At 41.4% G+C, this 16,147-nt stretch overlaps 1 protein-coding gene across 1 annotated transcript in view; it reads left to right on the top strand.

Annotated features, from left to right (window-relative positions):
• The window catches only part of cdh6 (cadherin 6), a 106,025-nt gene that overhangs the window by 76,479 nt on the left and 13,399 nt on the right, over positions 1 to 16,147 (top strand). Inside the window, exons 7-8 of the mRNA XM_012855699.3 lie at positions 4,937 to 5,190; positions 14,465 to 14,601. Of these exons, the coding sequence (XP_012711153.2) occupies positions 4,937 to 5,190; positions 14,465 to 14,601 (391 nt within the window). The remainder of the gene's footprint in view (positions 1 to 4,936; positions 5,191 to 14,464; positions 14,602 to 16,147) is intronic.

The raw sequence follows: 16,147 nt of genomic DNA, 5'->3' as shown, positions 1-16,147 counted from the left end.
TGTGTGTATATGTATATATATATATATATATATATATATATATATATATATATATATATATATATATATAAATAAATAAAAGCAGGCTCCTTGTTATCAGCTATTATGAAATCCTCTGAGATGCATGTTTACACACATTTAGCGCCACTACTATTGCAATCTGAGACCAGAGATTAGATTTTTCTCCAGTCACTAGAGGAGATATCAATAGAGGAGATGACCTGCATAATGTGCGACTCACTTTGAGTATTTATGTAAGGATACAGCTATACGTGTTTCTGTCTGATTGTGCAAATTTAGATCAATCTGACTGCTAATGAGTTCAGCTAAGATACTGACTGCTACCTTACAAAAGCTCACCTAACAGTAATATAAAAAATATGATCCCGCTCCCCCATAAATCAGTACTAGCAAATGACTACAAGTCTTTGAGCTCTAAAAGTAAATACGTTAAATATAGTTGAACACTGTGAAAACAGGTTTTATATATATATATATATATATATATATATATATGATAGCTGCAGCAGGCAAGCAAATGAGCCAATATTATAGCTCTGATATCTGAGCAATCAAACTTTATTTTCTGGCTGTTTTACTGACCTAAAACCCAAATCGACCGTGTCGTTGCGGTTCAGATACACAGAGTTGGAGAGCAGAGACTCTTTCAGATGGGAGGGTAAAAGGTCCTGAAGTTTCAGGGCAGCAAATCAAAGAAGGCAAACAACTGTAAAATATCAGCCCAAACCTAAACTTACATATTATTGTATACTGTAAATGAAAAAATAACAATAATTATGGGTAAAATTATTTATTTTTTTCTGAACAACACGTCAACGCCTACTTAACGCGAGGAAAAAGACAACGTGAGAGCAACTCCATGCTTCCTCTTTGCTCCGGCAGGCAGAAGACGGACAGCGGGGTTATTAGATTTCATCGTACGCTTGCTCTCCACTTCCAGTACATTTGTGTTGTGCGAGATACGTTCCTGCTCAAGGTTGAGGCAGAGGTATTGATGCTCGCTATGGATCGCGGCGTGCAGCCGTGGCGTGTTTGATGTATTCGACTGTATCCGTCGGCTGCCTCATCGCGGCGCCCCATCCTGCAGCCTCCCATCGATCCCCTCCATCACGCCGTCATTAAGCGGCGGATGACATAATTGCCTTTTGTAGCCGCTGCGGTGCGGCGAGTCGGCGCGGACTGAGCGTGCTCCGACTCTGGGCCTGATAATCAAACGGCCTCGTCGTCCCGTCGGTCCTTCAAAGCTACATGTTCCTCCAGCGGACATGCAACCGACCCCCTCCACCTTAACGGCAAGCAGTCTGTCACTCCTAATATGCTTTGATTTGGGGCTTCAGAAAGCAGCTCTTTCCATCTGGATTATATTTCCATAATTCAGGCCCATGATGACTGCTCTTGTTTTATTTTAATCATGTGGCGGGCTGCCTGCGAGGAAGTTCACTCGGATCCAGCTGCTTCTGCTCCGCGCTCATTAGACTGCAGCCCTCCCCAATTAATACGGGGATACCTTCGCTGGCTGCCACTTCAAAAACATACGAAACAACAGAACCCCCCCACCCCCCCAAAAAAAAAAAAGTTTTACTAGAACATTAGCAGCAGTTCATAAATTACAGGATTATAGGGAGAGCAATAAAGCCGTTTCCTTTCACATGTCTGTAAACTTTTAAACATCTGAGAAGAAATGTGCTTGTAAAGTTTCCACATTTAAAACTGTCAGAGACTTGAAGAAGATGCTTCCAAGAGGCTCATTTGCCTAATTTTCAACTCCGAAATGACCTGAAATTATCTTGTTAGTGCGCCTTCATCCTCTGATGAATCATCCGACTGATGTTTCCAGTGGAGATCAGAGAGAAGTTTAAAAGCTTTCGGAAGGTGAATTTTTATTAGAAAGAGAAATGCTCCAAGGAAATCTGGCAACAATCTAGGAGGCAGAAAGAAAGAAAGAAGGAAAAGACACAAACTAATGCAAAGAATGACAGAAAAGTGGAGCGACGAGGCGGATGAGGTAGGGAAAGAAAGAGAAGAAGAGAGGCTCAGAGACCGAAGGACGGACAAACTGCATGAAAAGACCGACAGAAGACAGACCGACTGATGTAAAGATAAAAGATAGACAGCAGACAGAGAGAAAGAAACACAAAGGAGAGGTGGGCAGAAGACACACAGATGCAACGGGAGACGAAACAGTAAAGAAAGAAATAAAGGACACGGTAACAAAAGACTGGCTGACAGAAACAGACTGATTGAACAGAAGAAAGAAAAACAAATAGAAGATTGAAAGAAAGAACTGAGGGCTTGAAGGGTTGTCTCAACATACTGAAAAGTAAAAAAAAAAAACTATTTACCCTTTACAGATTTCTTTTTTTTTTTTAAGTCACTTCATCAAGTGTGTGGCATCATCAAACACATTTTAATCTCAAAAGATAAGCAGAGCAAATACAAACAGCTGTTTTAAATGGTGATTGTATGGTAATTATTAGAGGGGAAAAAAAAGGCTTTCTGAACCAACTGTGTGGAAATACAGTAAATTACCTCCTTTGTTAGCAAATCATTTAAATGTCATCAACCGCATGTTTTGAAAAGAGTTCAACTTCAATCAAATGGCTGAAGTCTGACTTTTTTACCAAACCTGCGATGCAAATCACTTTCAAACGGGACCCGTATGACGACAGGAAGTAGGCCATAAGATAAGAAAAGCAACACGTCGTGAGAGTGATTCATAAACACATCGGAGCTTAAGTTGACATCAGTATGGAGAGGGTTTAAAGCCATCTCAGGGGAACAATGGAAAGAACTGTGATACACAAATGGAGAAAACATGGAGCAACGGAGAACGTCCCCCAGGAGAGGACAACTCATCCAGAAGAACATCTAAAGCACCGCAGACCTGCATCCTGGTGTAAAACCAACAGCATGTCTGAAACAGAGCTTATCAAAACACAGAAATGAAGGCAAGGCAAGGCAAATTTATTTGTATAGCACAATTCAGTACAAAGACAATGCAAAGTGCTTTACATGATTAAAATATAGCAAAAAAAAAAAACAGAATAAAAGCAAGTAGGAATAAAATGTAGATAGAAAAAAAATAAAAAATAAAGTGGTGATTCAGTTAACTAGAACAGTTGAAGGCAATCTTAAACAAATGTGTTTTTAATCATGATTTAAAAGAACTCAGGCTTTCCGCACTTTTACAATTTTCTGGAAGTTTGTTCCAGATAAGTGGAGCATAGGAACTAAATGCTGCTTCTCCTTGTTTGGTTCTGGTTCTGGTTCTGCAGATCCAGAAGACCTGAGTGGTCTGGAGGGTTGATACCCTGATAACAAGTCTGTGATGTATTTAGGTGCTAAGCCATTTAGGGATTTATAGACTAACAGAAGTATTTTAAAGTCTATTCTCTGAGATACAGGGAGCCAGTGTAATGACTTTAGAACTGGGGTTATGTGCTCTACTTTCTTAGTCTTAGTGAGGACGCGGGCAGCAGCGTTCTGGATCAGCTGCAGCTGTCTGATCCACTTTTTAGGCAGACCTGTGAAAACACCGTTGCAGTAATCAATTCTACTAAAAATAAACGCATGGATTAGTTTTTCCAGATCCTGCTGAGACATCAGTCCTTTAATCCTAGAAATGTTCTTTAGGTGATAAAAAGCCGACCTTGTAATTGTCTTTAGATGCTTTTGGAGGTTCAGGTCTGAGTCCATCACTACTCCCAGGTTTCGGGCCTGATTAGTGGTTTTTAGCTGAAGGGACTGAAGCTGTGTGCTAACTTTTGATTTCTCCTCTATTGGTCCAAAAATTATTACTTCTGTTTTGTTTTTATTCAACTGAATTCAAATGAAGGTTTTTGAGTGGCCTAGTCAAAGTATGGAGTTAGAGCCCCTGAATTAAGCTTGTTTCACAAAGAAGAGTGGGATGAGATTCCAAACATAGTGTTGTAAAAGACTCGATGGCAGTTGTTCCCACCAAGGAACACAATCAGGGGTAATTACTTTCTTCCCCTCATAAATAAAATCAGAGTTTAAAAACTGCTCTTTATATTCAGTCAGGTAATCGAAAAGCATTTCGGGCCTCATCTTACGTGAAGTTCTGCAACCAGATCTGAACTAAGGAGCTAATACTGCAGCTTGGGATGTTTAAAAAAAAAAAAATCCATTTAAGGTGGTTTATTGAATTTATTCAGCATCCAAACTGGAGGTTTTTACTGTTTATTCCGCTTTTAATCAGAGAACCAGATGAGATTTCTGCACTTCATTTCATATTTTATCACGTTGACGCTCCCCGAGCCTGGCTGTCCTCTGTCGGAGCGCTAATCTGTCGTTCTGATCTCTTCATTTAAAGAAGAAACGCACCAAAAGGAACAGATGTCAGCCTGGGAAGATCAAACCGCAGCGCTGATTGATTGTTACAGAGCCGCAGAGCCGAGGATCAGGAAATCAAGCTGAAAAGCATCTCAAGGAGTTGACAGAAGAAAAGTTTTCTTGTTTATTTTCTCTTTTGTTCCTGCTCAGTTAAAATTAACCACATTTGGAGTCTTAAAACTAATGACATGAATCCTGTTCTTTTCTTTTTTTTAAATTAAGGCAGCCTTGTTATCCTCATGTTTAGTTTTTTTTTTCTCTCCTTCTCTGAAATGAGTCACAAAATCCAACAGCAGTTATTGGATCTGCTGGAGGTTCGGCTCTTTGTGTCCATCAGCGGTCTTGTTAGTGTCTCTGAAGACACTAAGACGCCCTCACTTGAGGCCATTAGATGATCTGGAAGACACATTTAATGAATAAAAACTAAATCTGACCTTAAAATAAATGTGGCAGCTTTGGATTAATGTGCAGAACGTGCTGCTGGATATGAAACCAAAGCGTCAACCATAAGCGCTAATGAGCGCCAGCGTCTCTTAAGGGCTTCTGTCGTCTTGTGTTTCAGCCTCTGGATTACGAGAAGAAGCGTCAGTACAACCTTCGCGTTCAGGTGGAGAACGTCCACATCAACCCGCGCTTCTACTCCATGGGCCCCTTCAGGGACGAGGCCAGCGTCAAGATCGTGGTGGAGGACGTGGACGAGCCGCCCGTCTTCGAGCGGCCCAGCTACGTCATGGAGGTCCGGGAGGACGCGGCGAGGAACATCGCCGTCGGCTCGGTCAGCGCGTCAGACCCCGACGACAAGCACAGCATCGTCAGGTAACCGGACCCGAGCCCGTCTTTGTCCCGGTACTGTACGGGGAAATACACGGTTTCTGGAGCTTTAAGGTGCGACTGCATTGGTTGGCTATGAGTGTATGCCAGATACGTCTGCAGTGGTCAGACTGTGGATATGAGAGGGTCAGAAACCACAGAGTGGTGGTTAAAAGCAACAATAGAAAGTAGGACAGGGAATAAAATCTAGGTAAACATTTATTTTTCATTCCCCGTTTTTCAAGATCCGAAAAAAAAATGAAAGCTTAAATTAAACTCCAAACTCTTTTACATCTTTTTTTTCCTGCTTTAACTTCGTCTTCTGTCTGGAAGTGTAGCATTAAAAATGTATGTCTTAATCCCAGAGAGAGCCCAACAGATTTACTTTCACATACACTGCAAAAACGGAACTAAAAATAGGTTAAATGTTCTTAAAATGTGTGTATTTGTCCTTGATTTCAGCAGGTAAATAAGATGATTTGACAATAGAATAAGGTTTTTGCACTTGAAACAGGAACAATTCATCTCCATCATCTTATTTCAAGTGCAGGATGTCTAATTATCTTATTTTAGGGGTAAAAATACTCATTCCATTGGCAAATCATCTTATTTACCTGCTCAAATCAAGGATAAATACATTAACTTTACAAACATTTTACTTATTTTTAGATCGGTTTTTGCAGTGTATGTGGCATTACTGCTTTCGCCAAAGTGCTCCGCTTTATTTATATATGCAAGAAGCTTTATTAGATTTTACTCTGGGGCTGTTTCACGTTCAATGGATACAAAAGACGGGAAGGTAGAAGAGAAAAAAAAGATAGATGAGACAAAATGCTAAAAGGGAGGGAAGGTGACAAAAATTTTGTGGAAAATGAGAGAGCAAGATAACATCCTCGGAGTCTGCTTCTACACCTGCAAAGAGAGATATAAAAGAAGAGCAAAACCAGCCGTTAAACTCTAATAAAAGGTAGTACAATTGCTATTTTTCCATATCCTGACCTGGAAAAACAGTTGAATCAAAGTAGTTTTCCAGTTCTGGAAAACACTTGATTTAAATGCCCCCATTTTTCACCCTCATATTTGAAAAAAAATATCTGAAAAAGCACCCAAATCAAAGCGAAAACACTCAAAATTGTTCACTCCTGACCACATGTAACAAAACTTTCAGAGTTTTCCAGGTTGTTTAGAAACTTTTATGCAGATTTTACTGCAATCAGCACATCTTCACCTGCCTCTTCCTTTAAGCTTCAGTGAAACCCAAGCAGCAGTTGGACTTTTGACGCTACATTTCTCACTTAAGATAACTTTTGTTCCGCAAAACGAGAGGAAAACGGACCGGCTGCAGGTTTCAGGCAGTTCTGTGTCCACTCAATAAAAGCTGAACTGGCAGCAAATTATTCATTCAAACGAGAGTTTTAATGTTGCAAATGGCCAAAACAAGAGGTCTCAGAATTATGAGAAGTATTTATTAGAGCACTACACTGCAAAAACATGACTAAAAATAAGTAAAGTTTTCTTGAAATTAATGTATTCATCCTTGATTTGAGAAGCAAATTTAAATAATCTGCCAAAGGAATAAGATTTCTGCGCTTAAAATAGGAACAACTCATCTCCATCATCTTATTTCTAGTGCAGTTTATCTAATTATCTTATTTTAGGTGTAAAAATACTCGTTCCATTGGCATATCATCTTATTTACCTGCTCAAATTAAGGACAACCACACTAATTTCAAGAAAATTTTACTTATTTTTAATTGAGTTTTTGCAGTGTAGAAGCGGCGTTATAATCCCGACACAAAGAGTGACCACATGCAGAAGCAGGTCCAGAGTTCCTTTAGTTCATGCAGATCCGCAATTATGCGAGTGACTCTAATAAAAGGCACCGGTGGCAGTGAGGTGTGAGGCGGCACCTCCACTCTGTCGCAGCCTTTTTCATTTTTACGACGCACTGAGGGAGTTGGCTCTCAAGGTTGAAGTTCCAGCGCTTTACTGCAGGTGTCAAATATGATATCATTCTCTTTTATCGCCCGTCATCAACGGCGAAGCTTCCCAGTGGCATTTAACGCTGCTCCGCGGAGGAGGGCAGGGTAGGGAAGCCTGGGGGCTGCCTGGGATCAGGAAGCTTCTGGATTTACTGCCTCGCAGTGACACACGCAGACACGTGCACACATGAATGCAAACGGGGCGCACTTAATGTGGCGGATGAGAAGCAGTTTGTTGCTGAGGTGTTAGAAATTCTGTCGGTGTCGTCGGCTGTGATTGAAACTAATTAATTACACTCAGCCTTTTAAAATATGTTTAGAGGACATTGTCCTCATTAAAAGTTGGGGCTGGTTCTGGGCAGCTTGGCGAGCTCCAGCTGGCCCGGACGGACGGACAGCCGGACTGGGATGTGACTAAAGACTCCTGAACGTGTTAAAGGGAAATTTCATCATCTCCAGTCGGACAGCTGCTGCTGTTAGCGAATAAAACTTACAGGTTTAGCCGAGCTAAAGATGCTCAGTAAGGAAACCCGACTGAACATGTTGTATTGGTTACTAAATTTGCATAAATAGCAACAACTTGTTGCTTAAATATCCTCAGAATAATTAGCAATTACTGATGATTTATCTCTTCTAGCTCTTAGTCAAGGCCCAGTCAGCCGTCGAGGGGATCTCTAGACTTTTCGTATCCCCAGCTTCCTCCTCCAGCTCATCTGGTGGGGCTCACAGGGCAATAGTGAGACGTAATCTCCTAGAGTCCCTGGGTCTTCTGCTTGGAACATCTCCTAAACGGTAACCAGGCATCTTAACGAGGTGTCCCACAGTGGCCCACGCTGGTCGATGAAAAGCCAGTTGTTGTATACCCAAAGCAAAAGTCATGTGGACAGTTGCTTTCTCATACTATGGGTTGGACTATGCCAGGGCTGTCGGATGTCTTAAATCCTTTGTGGGGTGGTTATGGACAGGAATTTAAAAGTAAAGATGTTGAGAGACGGGGGTTAGGGTTTACAAAACACCAGGGTTTTATCTTTGCTTTTGCAGACGATCTGATGCTGTTTACGTCTTAAGGCCCATTCATACCCTACGTTTGGCCTACACGTCCGTATTTCTGTCCGTACGTTCTATCCGTTGACTCCTTCATACTTCCGTCCGTTGAGGTGCGCAATAACCAATATTTCCTCTAGGTGGCAGTGCTGGGTGCCAATGATTCGTCACTGATCTAACATGGCGACGGTCCAAGACGTGATTTTGTTGTATTTGCTCCGTAAGTAAACTTTTTGTTTGTCCCTGTGCCCCGGACACGACGCATCATGTGTGTGGGTAGTTGCGGACAAGCTCCGCAAGTCGTTCCTCGAATCCCGCCATTGTTTAAAGCCATGAATTATAACCTCCTTCGTGATTTTGTACTACAAACTCAATAGCGCCCCCACCGTTTCCAGTAGTATTGCTCCGTATTGATCCGTTTCGTCCGTAATCGTAAGCTCCCAATTTTCGTGTCAAAGTACGAACGAAATCGACGGTTAGAACGTATGAAACACTCCACACGTATCCGTATCCGTATTTTACGTGAGGTATGAATGGGCCTTTACAGCCATGGCACGTAGCGGGCACAGGAGCGGTTTGTTTCAGTGCGTCCTCTTATCCGAGGCTAGGTCACCTGTAGAGGTAATTTCTCTCTCCCCAGATCTCTGCTCCAGCTCATCAGGGGGTTAAAGTGAAGTCAGCCATAGGATCTAATGGCCATATCAAGTCCTGGTCTCTTGGCCCGAATCTTGCCCTATAGACGCATTGGATTGTCCGGTAGTGGTCAATAAAAAGATCCATGAAGAAAGAGCTGGATCCAGCTTTCTGGCATAAACTTGAGTTCGCAGATTAGAGTGTTCTGTTCGTGGAACACGCAGAAAAAATAGAATTTCATTGTCTTTTGTTTATTTTGTTTGGCATTTTGATGCCCTTAGATGACGACACGCATGAAACAGTCTGTGTACTGGTCAACCCTGGGCTAGAATATGCTACATTGATTATGCATTCCTAAAAAGTTTGGGGTTTGTGCAACTCTGACTCTTTTTATATAGCAATTAATTGTAAATCCAAGTTGTTGCTAAATATGTAGATAAAATTTAGTCTCATTAAGGTAATATACACTATGTTGTCCATCTTGTTTAATGGGCTAGATGTATCAGTATAACGCTACTTTTAAAGGAAAAACTTAAGATCAAACATAGTTTATATGGATACAGAGCCAAAGGATTTATTCTGTCTTTTTTTGTTGTTATTGCTTCAGAATAATTGGATTTAACAAACAATAAAACACATTTGTAGTTTTCTTTAGCAAACAGCAGGAATCTGTAGTTCACGTAAAGGAGCAAAAAGGCCCGACAAATGTTCCACTACTGAGGGAAAGACTTTGAAAATACATTTCCTGAACTCTCAACTATTATTTTTTCCTGATCCAAACGAACAAGACCCTTTGTGTACCGTTTCCCTGTTGGTTTATTTATTTCAATAATAATAAAAGCTTCACCTGGATCCCCCACATTTGGATAAAGGAAAACTTTCTAACCCGCTACGTTGTGATTGTCTAACCAACAACTTTTCCAGTGAAACTTTACAGCTTGTGTCAGTTTGCTTTATTACGGGGACAACAGCAAAGCTTTCACTTCCACCAACATGAGCAATAGCAACTAAACTCGGCGGTTTCTGGATAAATTGCTGTGGGATTGCTCGCAGGACTCTGCTAACTGTTGCAAAGTTCAGACCAAATTCATCAACACAACCACCGATTGTCAGCAGCTTCATGTCAAACTGTCACTGCTAATGACGATTTTCCATCAGTGGTAGGAAAAAAAAAACAAAAATAAAAGGCTTGCGTTGCTGTGATATTTGTGTTTGTGCTGTAGGAAAATGTGACAGAATGGGTGGGTTAAGAAAACAGGAACGTTTGGTTTTTAAGTGGCAATGCTTTGCCTATTTTTTAACAGGATTCCTTGAAGCGTGCAGGATCTCCTGGCATGTTTTCCTGTCACCTGGAGGCTTCTTTAGCCAGTAATAAACTCCTTGGCAGAAAGAAGCAGACATCGTGACTAATAATCTGACATTTCCATGTAAAACCGATGCCCGTAGAGTTAGAACTGTGCAAATCGCAGCAGTTTAAATGATTTTTGTTGGCTAAATCCCAGCTTCAGAACCCCCCCTGTAGTTCTGCGGATTGCACCTGTTTAGATTGTTCTGTATTTAAAGTTGATATAACAAACCAAATAATTGCTCACTGCACATCACTCCCCCCCCCCCCCCCCCAGGAGTCATACGGATCGCTCCAAGGACATGGCAGCCAGTTTCGTGTTCAACTAGTTTGTTTTCTTTCCAAGTAAAGGAAGAAAAAAATGAGCAGCAATGAAAATCAACTGTTAATCAGGGTTCCCCATCAGTCCTGAAAAGAAGGGAAATTGCTTCCATCTTGAGATCTTATCCTGACACAATGAGCTGGTTTCAACAACCTATCTAACCGATGTCATTAAAAGTATTTTCTTCTGTTATTGGCTCAAAAGTTGAGTGTTTTTTAAAGATTTGGTCTGAACACTGCAAAAACGGAACTAGAAATAAGTAAAATGTTCTTAAAATCTGTGTATTTGTCCTTGATTTGAGGAGGTAAATAAGATGATTTGCCAATGGAACAAGATTTTTGCACTTAAAATAGGAACAATTCATCTCCATCATCTTATTTCAAGTGCAGGATGTCTAATGATCTTATTTTAGGGGTCGAAAGACTCATTCCATTGGCAGATAATCTTATTGACCTGCTCAAATCAAGGACAAATACACTAATTTTAAGAACATTTTACTTATTTTTAGATCCGTTTTTGCAGTGAAATAGTTGTTAATTTCCTCATGAAACTGCAGTTTATCCAGCAACCCCACAGCAGGAATATCCTTGCGCAGCAATATGACTAAAGAGGCTTCCTGGATGTCTTTGCGTCAGTAGGATAGATGCGTTGGGCATAAAGGTTAAAACATCTGAAGGAGAAGCAAGAGATCACAGAGGAGGCGTGAATAACAGACCCGGGTCCGGTGTGGCTTGGAAAGATGGCCGCCGCTGCCATCCTCCGAGGCAGGAATTAGCTGATCAGGCAACATTCCCGCGACCCTCCGTGTTCCTCCGTCCGTCCAGCCGGCCGCCCGGCCTGCTTACGGCAGCACCTTAGTCTCCCCGCTCGGGCCGAGCCTCCGCCGCCGCCGCTATCTCTCTGTCAGGGCCTGACCCGGCCGGCTGAATTATTGCGATTCTTAGAAAAGCAATTAGCAGAGCCCACGTCTGACACAGATTTTAACGAGGTTAGGGTTTCAGTCTGGCCCCGGCGAGGCGTTCCGAGAGGAAGAGGAAGCCTTCGGTGCCGTGTGAGGAGGGAGGGAGGAGGAGGAAAAACAAATCTGTGGGAAGAGGAGAGCGGGGCGGCGATGCGTTCAGAGCCCCGGTTCACAGTCTCCCCTCGGGGGCCTCCTGCCGCTTACGCCGGCCCTCGTGATGCCTGCTACTCCATTAATCACACTGATGCATGGCAGAGGTCTGGGAAGCGGAGAAAACAACACGACTGTTTGTCTCCGCGGTGCGTGTTTGTGCGAGGAGTCGTCTCTGCGCACCACAGGGGCAAAGCACGCCGACCTGTTAGACAACTAAATCCACCCATTGGCTCCACTTTAACCAGATGTGTTGCTTATGGATTAACTTTCAGGTCAATGTGTTGAAGTGTTTCAGGCCTGATGGGCAGCAGAGAAAACACTCTTTGTAACGAGGCCAATAGAGCTTTTTATAAGCTTTAATTAGGACTAAAAGTTTTGCTCAGCTGCGAATAAAACGCTTAAAACTGTTGTGTATCACCACTTCTCCTCACTCTGTAGCTCTCCTGCAGTCTATAGAGTCATGCAGCAAATGGGTCTAAGTTGCATTTTCACATAAAATTGTAAATATCAGTATTTTTCCTGTTAGAAATGAGTTTATTTTGTAGTTTTGATTTGTTCTTGTGTATTTAGTTTGATACTAGGAGTGTGAAATAATACTTAGTGAATGTTGAGAAAACGAGATTGTTGTATTTAACCCACATTTTTCTCTTATTTCCATTATTTTTCCACCGCTCTATTTAAGCTTCAGCATGCAGTCAGTCCTCCAGGCGGGTCAGATATGTTGCTGCCATGCAGAATGTCAATGCATGGCTCGCTCACAAATATTGTTTACCATTAGTTCTTTCCAGCAGCCATGGAAGGAAATTAAAATAGTATATTTCCCACTTATTTAGCCTCTGTAGAGTCTAATTGAAATTTATTTTGAGGGATTATATTTAATATACAACTGCCTCTCTATGCTCTAGATTATGACTGAAAGGTTATCTGTTCAGCACCCCATTTCAAACACTGAAAGTTGTGTATTTAGTTCGGTATTTATTGGTCTTCATTTTGATGAATGTGCCTTACAAGTAACAAAAAGCCCAATTTATGTTTCCGGGAAATTATTCTTGAAATTAAAGTATTTTTCCTTGATTTGTGCAGGTAAAAATGACTATTTGCCAATGGAATAAGATTTATGCACTTAAAATAGGAACAATTCATCTCCATTGTCTTATTTCAAGTGCAGTTTATCTAATTATCTTATTTTAGGGGTAAAAATACTCATTCCATTGGCAAATAGTCTTATTTACCTGCTCAAATCATGGGCAAATACATTTATTTCAAGAAATTTTACTTATTTTTAGTTCTCTTTTTGCAGTGAGACCAATTAAAAAGCATTTTTCTTTAGAAATATGGGCCTACGTAAAGGTATGTTCAGGTACTGCCAATACCTGGTCTGGACTTCTTTTACATGAATTACTGCATCAATGCGGCGTGGCATGGAGGAGATCAGCCTGTGGTTCTGCTGAGAGGTTCTGGAAGCCCAGGTTGCTCTGATAGTGACCCTCAGGTCCTCTACATTGCTGGTTCTGGTGTCTCTCATCTGTCTCTGGACAATACTCCATAGGTTCTCTATGGGGTTCTGGTCAGGGCAGTTTTCTGGCCAATCAAGCACTGTACCACCATGGTCAGTGGACCAGCTTTTGGTACCTTTGGTGGAAAATGGTGGAAAATTACATTAGCAGTAGAAGGAAGCATGAAGAGCTCCAAAATGTGCCGGTAGATGGCTGTGGTAGACTGACTTTAGAAAACCCAGTGGACCAGAACCAGCAGCAGAATGGCACACTTTTTCTTACACAGTACTTTCCATGTGCTTTGATGCAGCACTATATGAACAGGAAGTAATGGTGTTTATTCTGCTTATCGTCTTCGTTGAGGTTGTCTGTGACTGTCTGCTGGACAGACGATAAGTCACCAGTCTTTCCTATGATTGTGCACTGCAAAAACGAATCTAAAAATAAGTAAAATGTTCTTAAGGTTAGTGTATTTGTCCTTGCATTGAGCAGGTGAATAAGATTATCTGCCAACGGAATGAGTATTCTGACCCCTAAAATAAGATAATTAGACATCCTGCACTTGAAATAAGATGATGGAGATGAGTTGTTGCTATTTTAAGTGCAAAAATCTTACTACATTGGCAAATCATATTATTTACCTGCTCAAATCAAGGACAAATGCAATAATTTTAAGAAGATTTTACTTATTTTAAGTTCCGTTTTTGCAGTGTGTAGGCTTTAACATGACATTCATGAGTTAAAATGTTTCTATTAATCTGATGTGAGTTTTTTAATTCCTTAGAAACTCAGTTTATCTGTAAGTCACAATCATCAAAATGAATGGATGTACAGTAAACCTCTAAACTATACTACTCTGTAGTGTATTTATGTCTGTAACCTATTCTAAATTGTTGGGTTGTACCTCAAATAAAACTATGTTGGTTAAAAGTTGGTGAACACTTTATGGATGCTTGGTATCAGAGAAATCTCTCACGGTAATCCTTTAAAATTGAGCCAAGACAAGTATAGAAGCTGTTTTGTGTCGTTTTCTAAAAGAATACATGATTTACTGCCTGTCCAATAATATTGTTATGCTCCTTCAGACCATCAGCATACCTTTAAGGGTCCAAACATTTCATGGAGTGTAAGATACAAGTACACCAGTAAGGCTGCTTGAGGTTTTATCCATCAGTATCCATCATACTTAGACTGAGTACCCCCCACCACTCCAACCACTCAGACAATTTTACAGAGACTCAGACGTCTACGTGAACGTGACCGCTCCCGGGTAATGCATCGCCGAGGGACCGCGGCGCTCCTTCCACAAACTCTCAGTCCCTCTGCTTCGTCTGCTTGGTGCAGGTACACCATCGACCGGCGCACAGACATGGACCGCGTGTTCAACATCCACGCTGGCAACGGGTCGGTGTTCATCCTCCGGGAGCTGGACAGAGAGGAGAAAGCCTGGCACAACATCTCTGTCATCGCCACAGAGTTCAGTAAGTGCAAACAGCATCCCCGGATCCTGACAGTCAAATCGGGTTTTTTTTTAAACTGATAGAAATCTATAGATGTTGAAGTGAAGCGCCGGCTGGTGCTCGTCATCTGACTACGAGTGGTTTTACTCGAGGTTTTACTCCTATCACAGCGCTGTGAAAATGTGTTTGCCCCCCTTCAGATTTTTTCTGTTTTTGCTTTGTCAGTTTTATTTATTAAAGAAAAAAATGTTATACAAACCAACCTCGTCCCTCCTGATACACTGCAAATTAATGTATTTTCCCTTGATTTAAGCAACTAAATAAGACTATTTGCCAATGGAATAAGATTCTTCCATATAAAATGGAAACATTTCATCTCTATCATCTTATTTCTAGTGCAGGATATCTAATTATCTTATTTTAGGGGTAAAAATACTCACCCCATTGGCAAATAGAGTGATTTACCTGCTTAAATCAAGGAAAAATACATTAATTTCAAGAAAACTTGACTTACTTTTTGTTCCCTTTTTGCAGTGTAAAGTAGTTGGCGTCACTATTAAATCATGAAGCCACATTTTCTGGAAGGTCAACTTCAATTTTAAAAGCTACACTGAGGCCTGATTACTGCCAGAGCTGTGGAATAAAGAAATCACTTTAACAGAACCTCTCTGACAACATGAAGTAGGCTAAAGGACCCCAAAAAGCAACCTATCATACAACCAATCTCAAGAAATTCAAGAATATACGAGGAACAAAGTCATTATCCACAAATGTAGAAAATGCGGAGTCGCCGGTCTTCCAGAATTACTCCAAGTTGGCATCAATGAGTCTCCCAGGAGGGCAAGTGCAGCCCTGCAGGTTTCATTTGCCTCAGTTGTCAGAATTCATGGCTCCATCCGAATATCCTTATAGAGCCAGGACTCTTTAGCCAAAGCAAAAGTCGCCATAAGTGCTGTCCGAATAGTGCAGTCAGTAAGGAAGGAGGTAGGAAAAGAAGCCTGTATGCTTCCTCCCGCAGCTAGTTTAGCCTAGGCAAAGAAGCCTTAAGGTATCCCATAATTCTTTGCGTGACATGTCGTATCAGCACAGCCCACCTCATGGAAATCAATGAAAATGTCTGGAGAGAAGAGAGCGTACACTTTGTAGTTAATTGTTCGAAGGCTGTAGGCCCTTATTTAACTAGCATCGTCCATGTTTGTTTCCATCACCCAATGACGTCGGAGTTAAAGTCTGTCCGAAGTCGGCACTGCATACCGAAGCTCCTTTCCTCCCCACAATAGAGTCGTTACTGTAGACCCTGTGAAAGGTTACCGAGCAATTATGAATAGCTATTAGGAAAGGTATTCAGATGGAGCCAAAGATTCGATAATAACAAACAGAGGCTGAGCAAAGATGGCCTCCATGGAAGAGACCCGAAGTGAAAGCTGTTGCTGACTGCCAAGTAACACAAGTGTCAGATTTAATAAAAATCCTCTTTTATGCAGTGGACTGACGGGATAAAAGAGGAACTTATTGGAAGTTGTGTGACCAGAACTACATCTGATGGAAAATTGTCAAAAAATGTCAC

This window comes from Fundulus heteroclitus, chromosome 21, assembly GCF_011125445.2.
Source record: "Fundulus heteroclitus isolate FHET01 chromosome 21, MU-UCD_Fhet_4.1, whole genome shotgun sequence".
Taxonomy (NCBI): domain Eukaryota; kingdom Metazoa; phylum Chordata; class Actinopteri; order Cyprinodontiformes; family Fundulidae; genus Fundulus; species Fundulus heteroclitus.
This window is presented reverse-complemented; position numbering and strand designations above follow the sequence as displayed.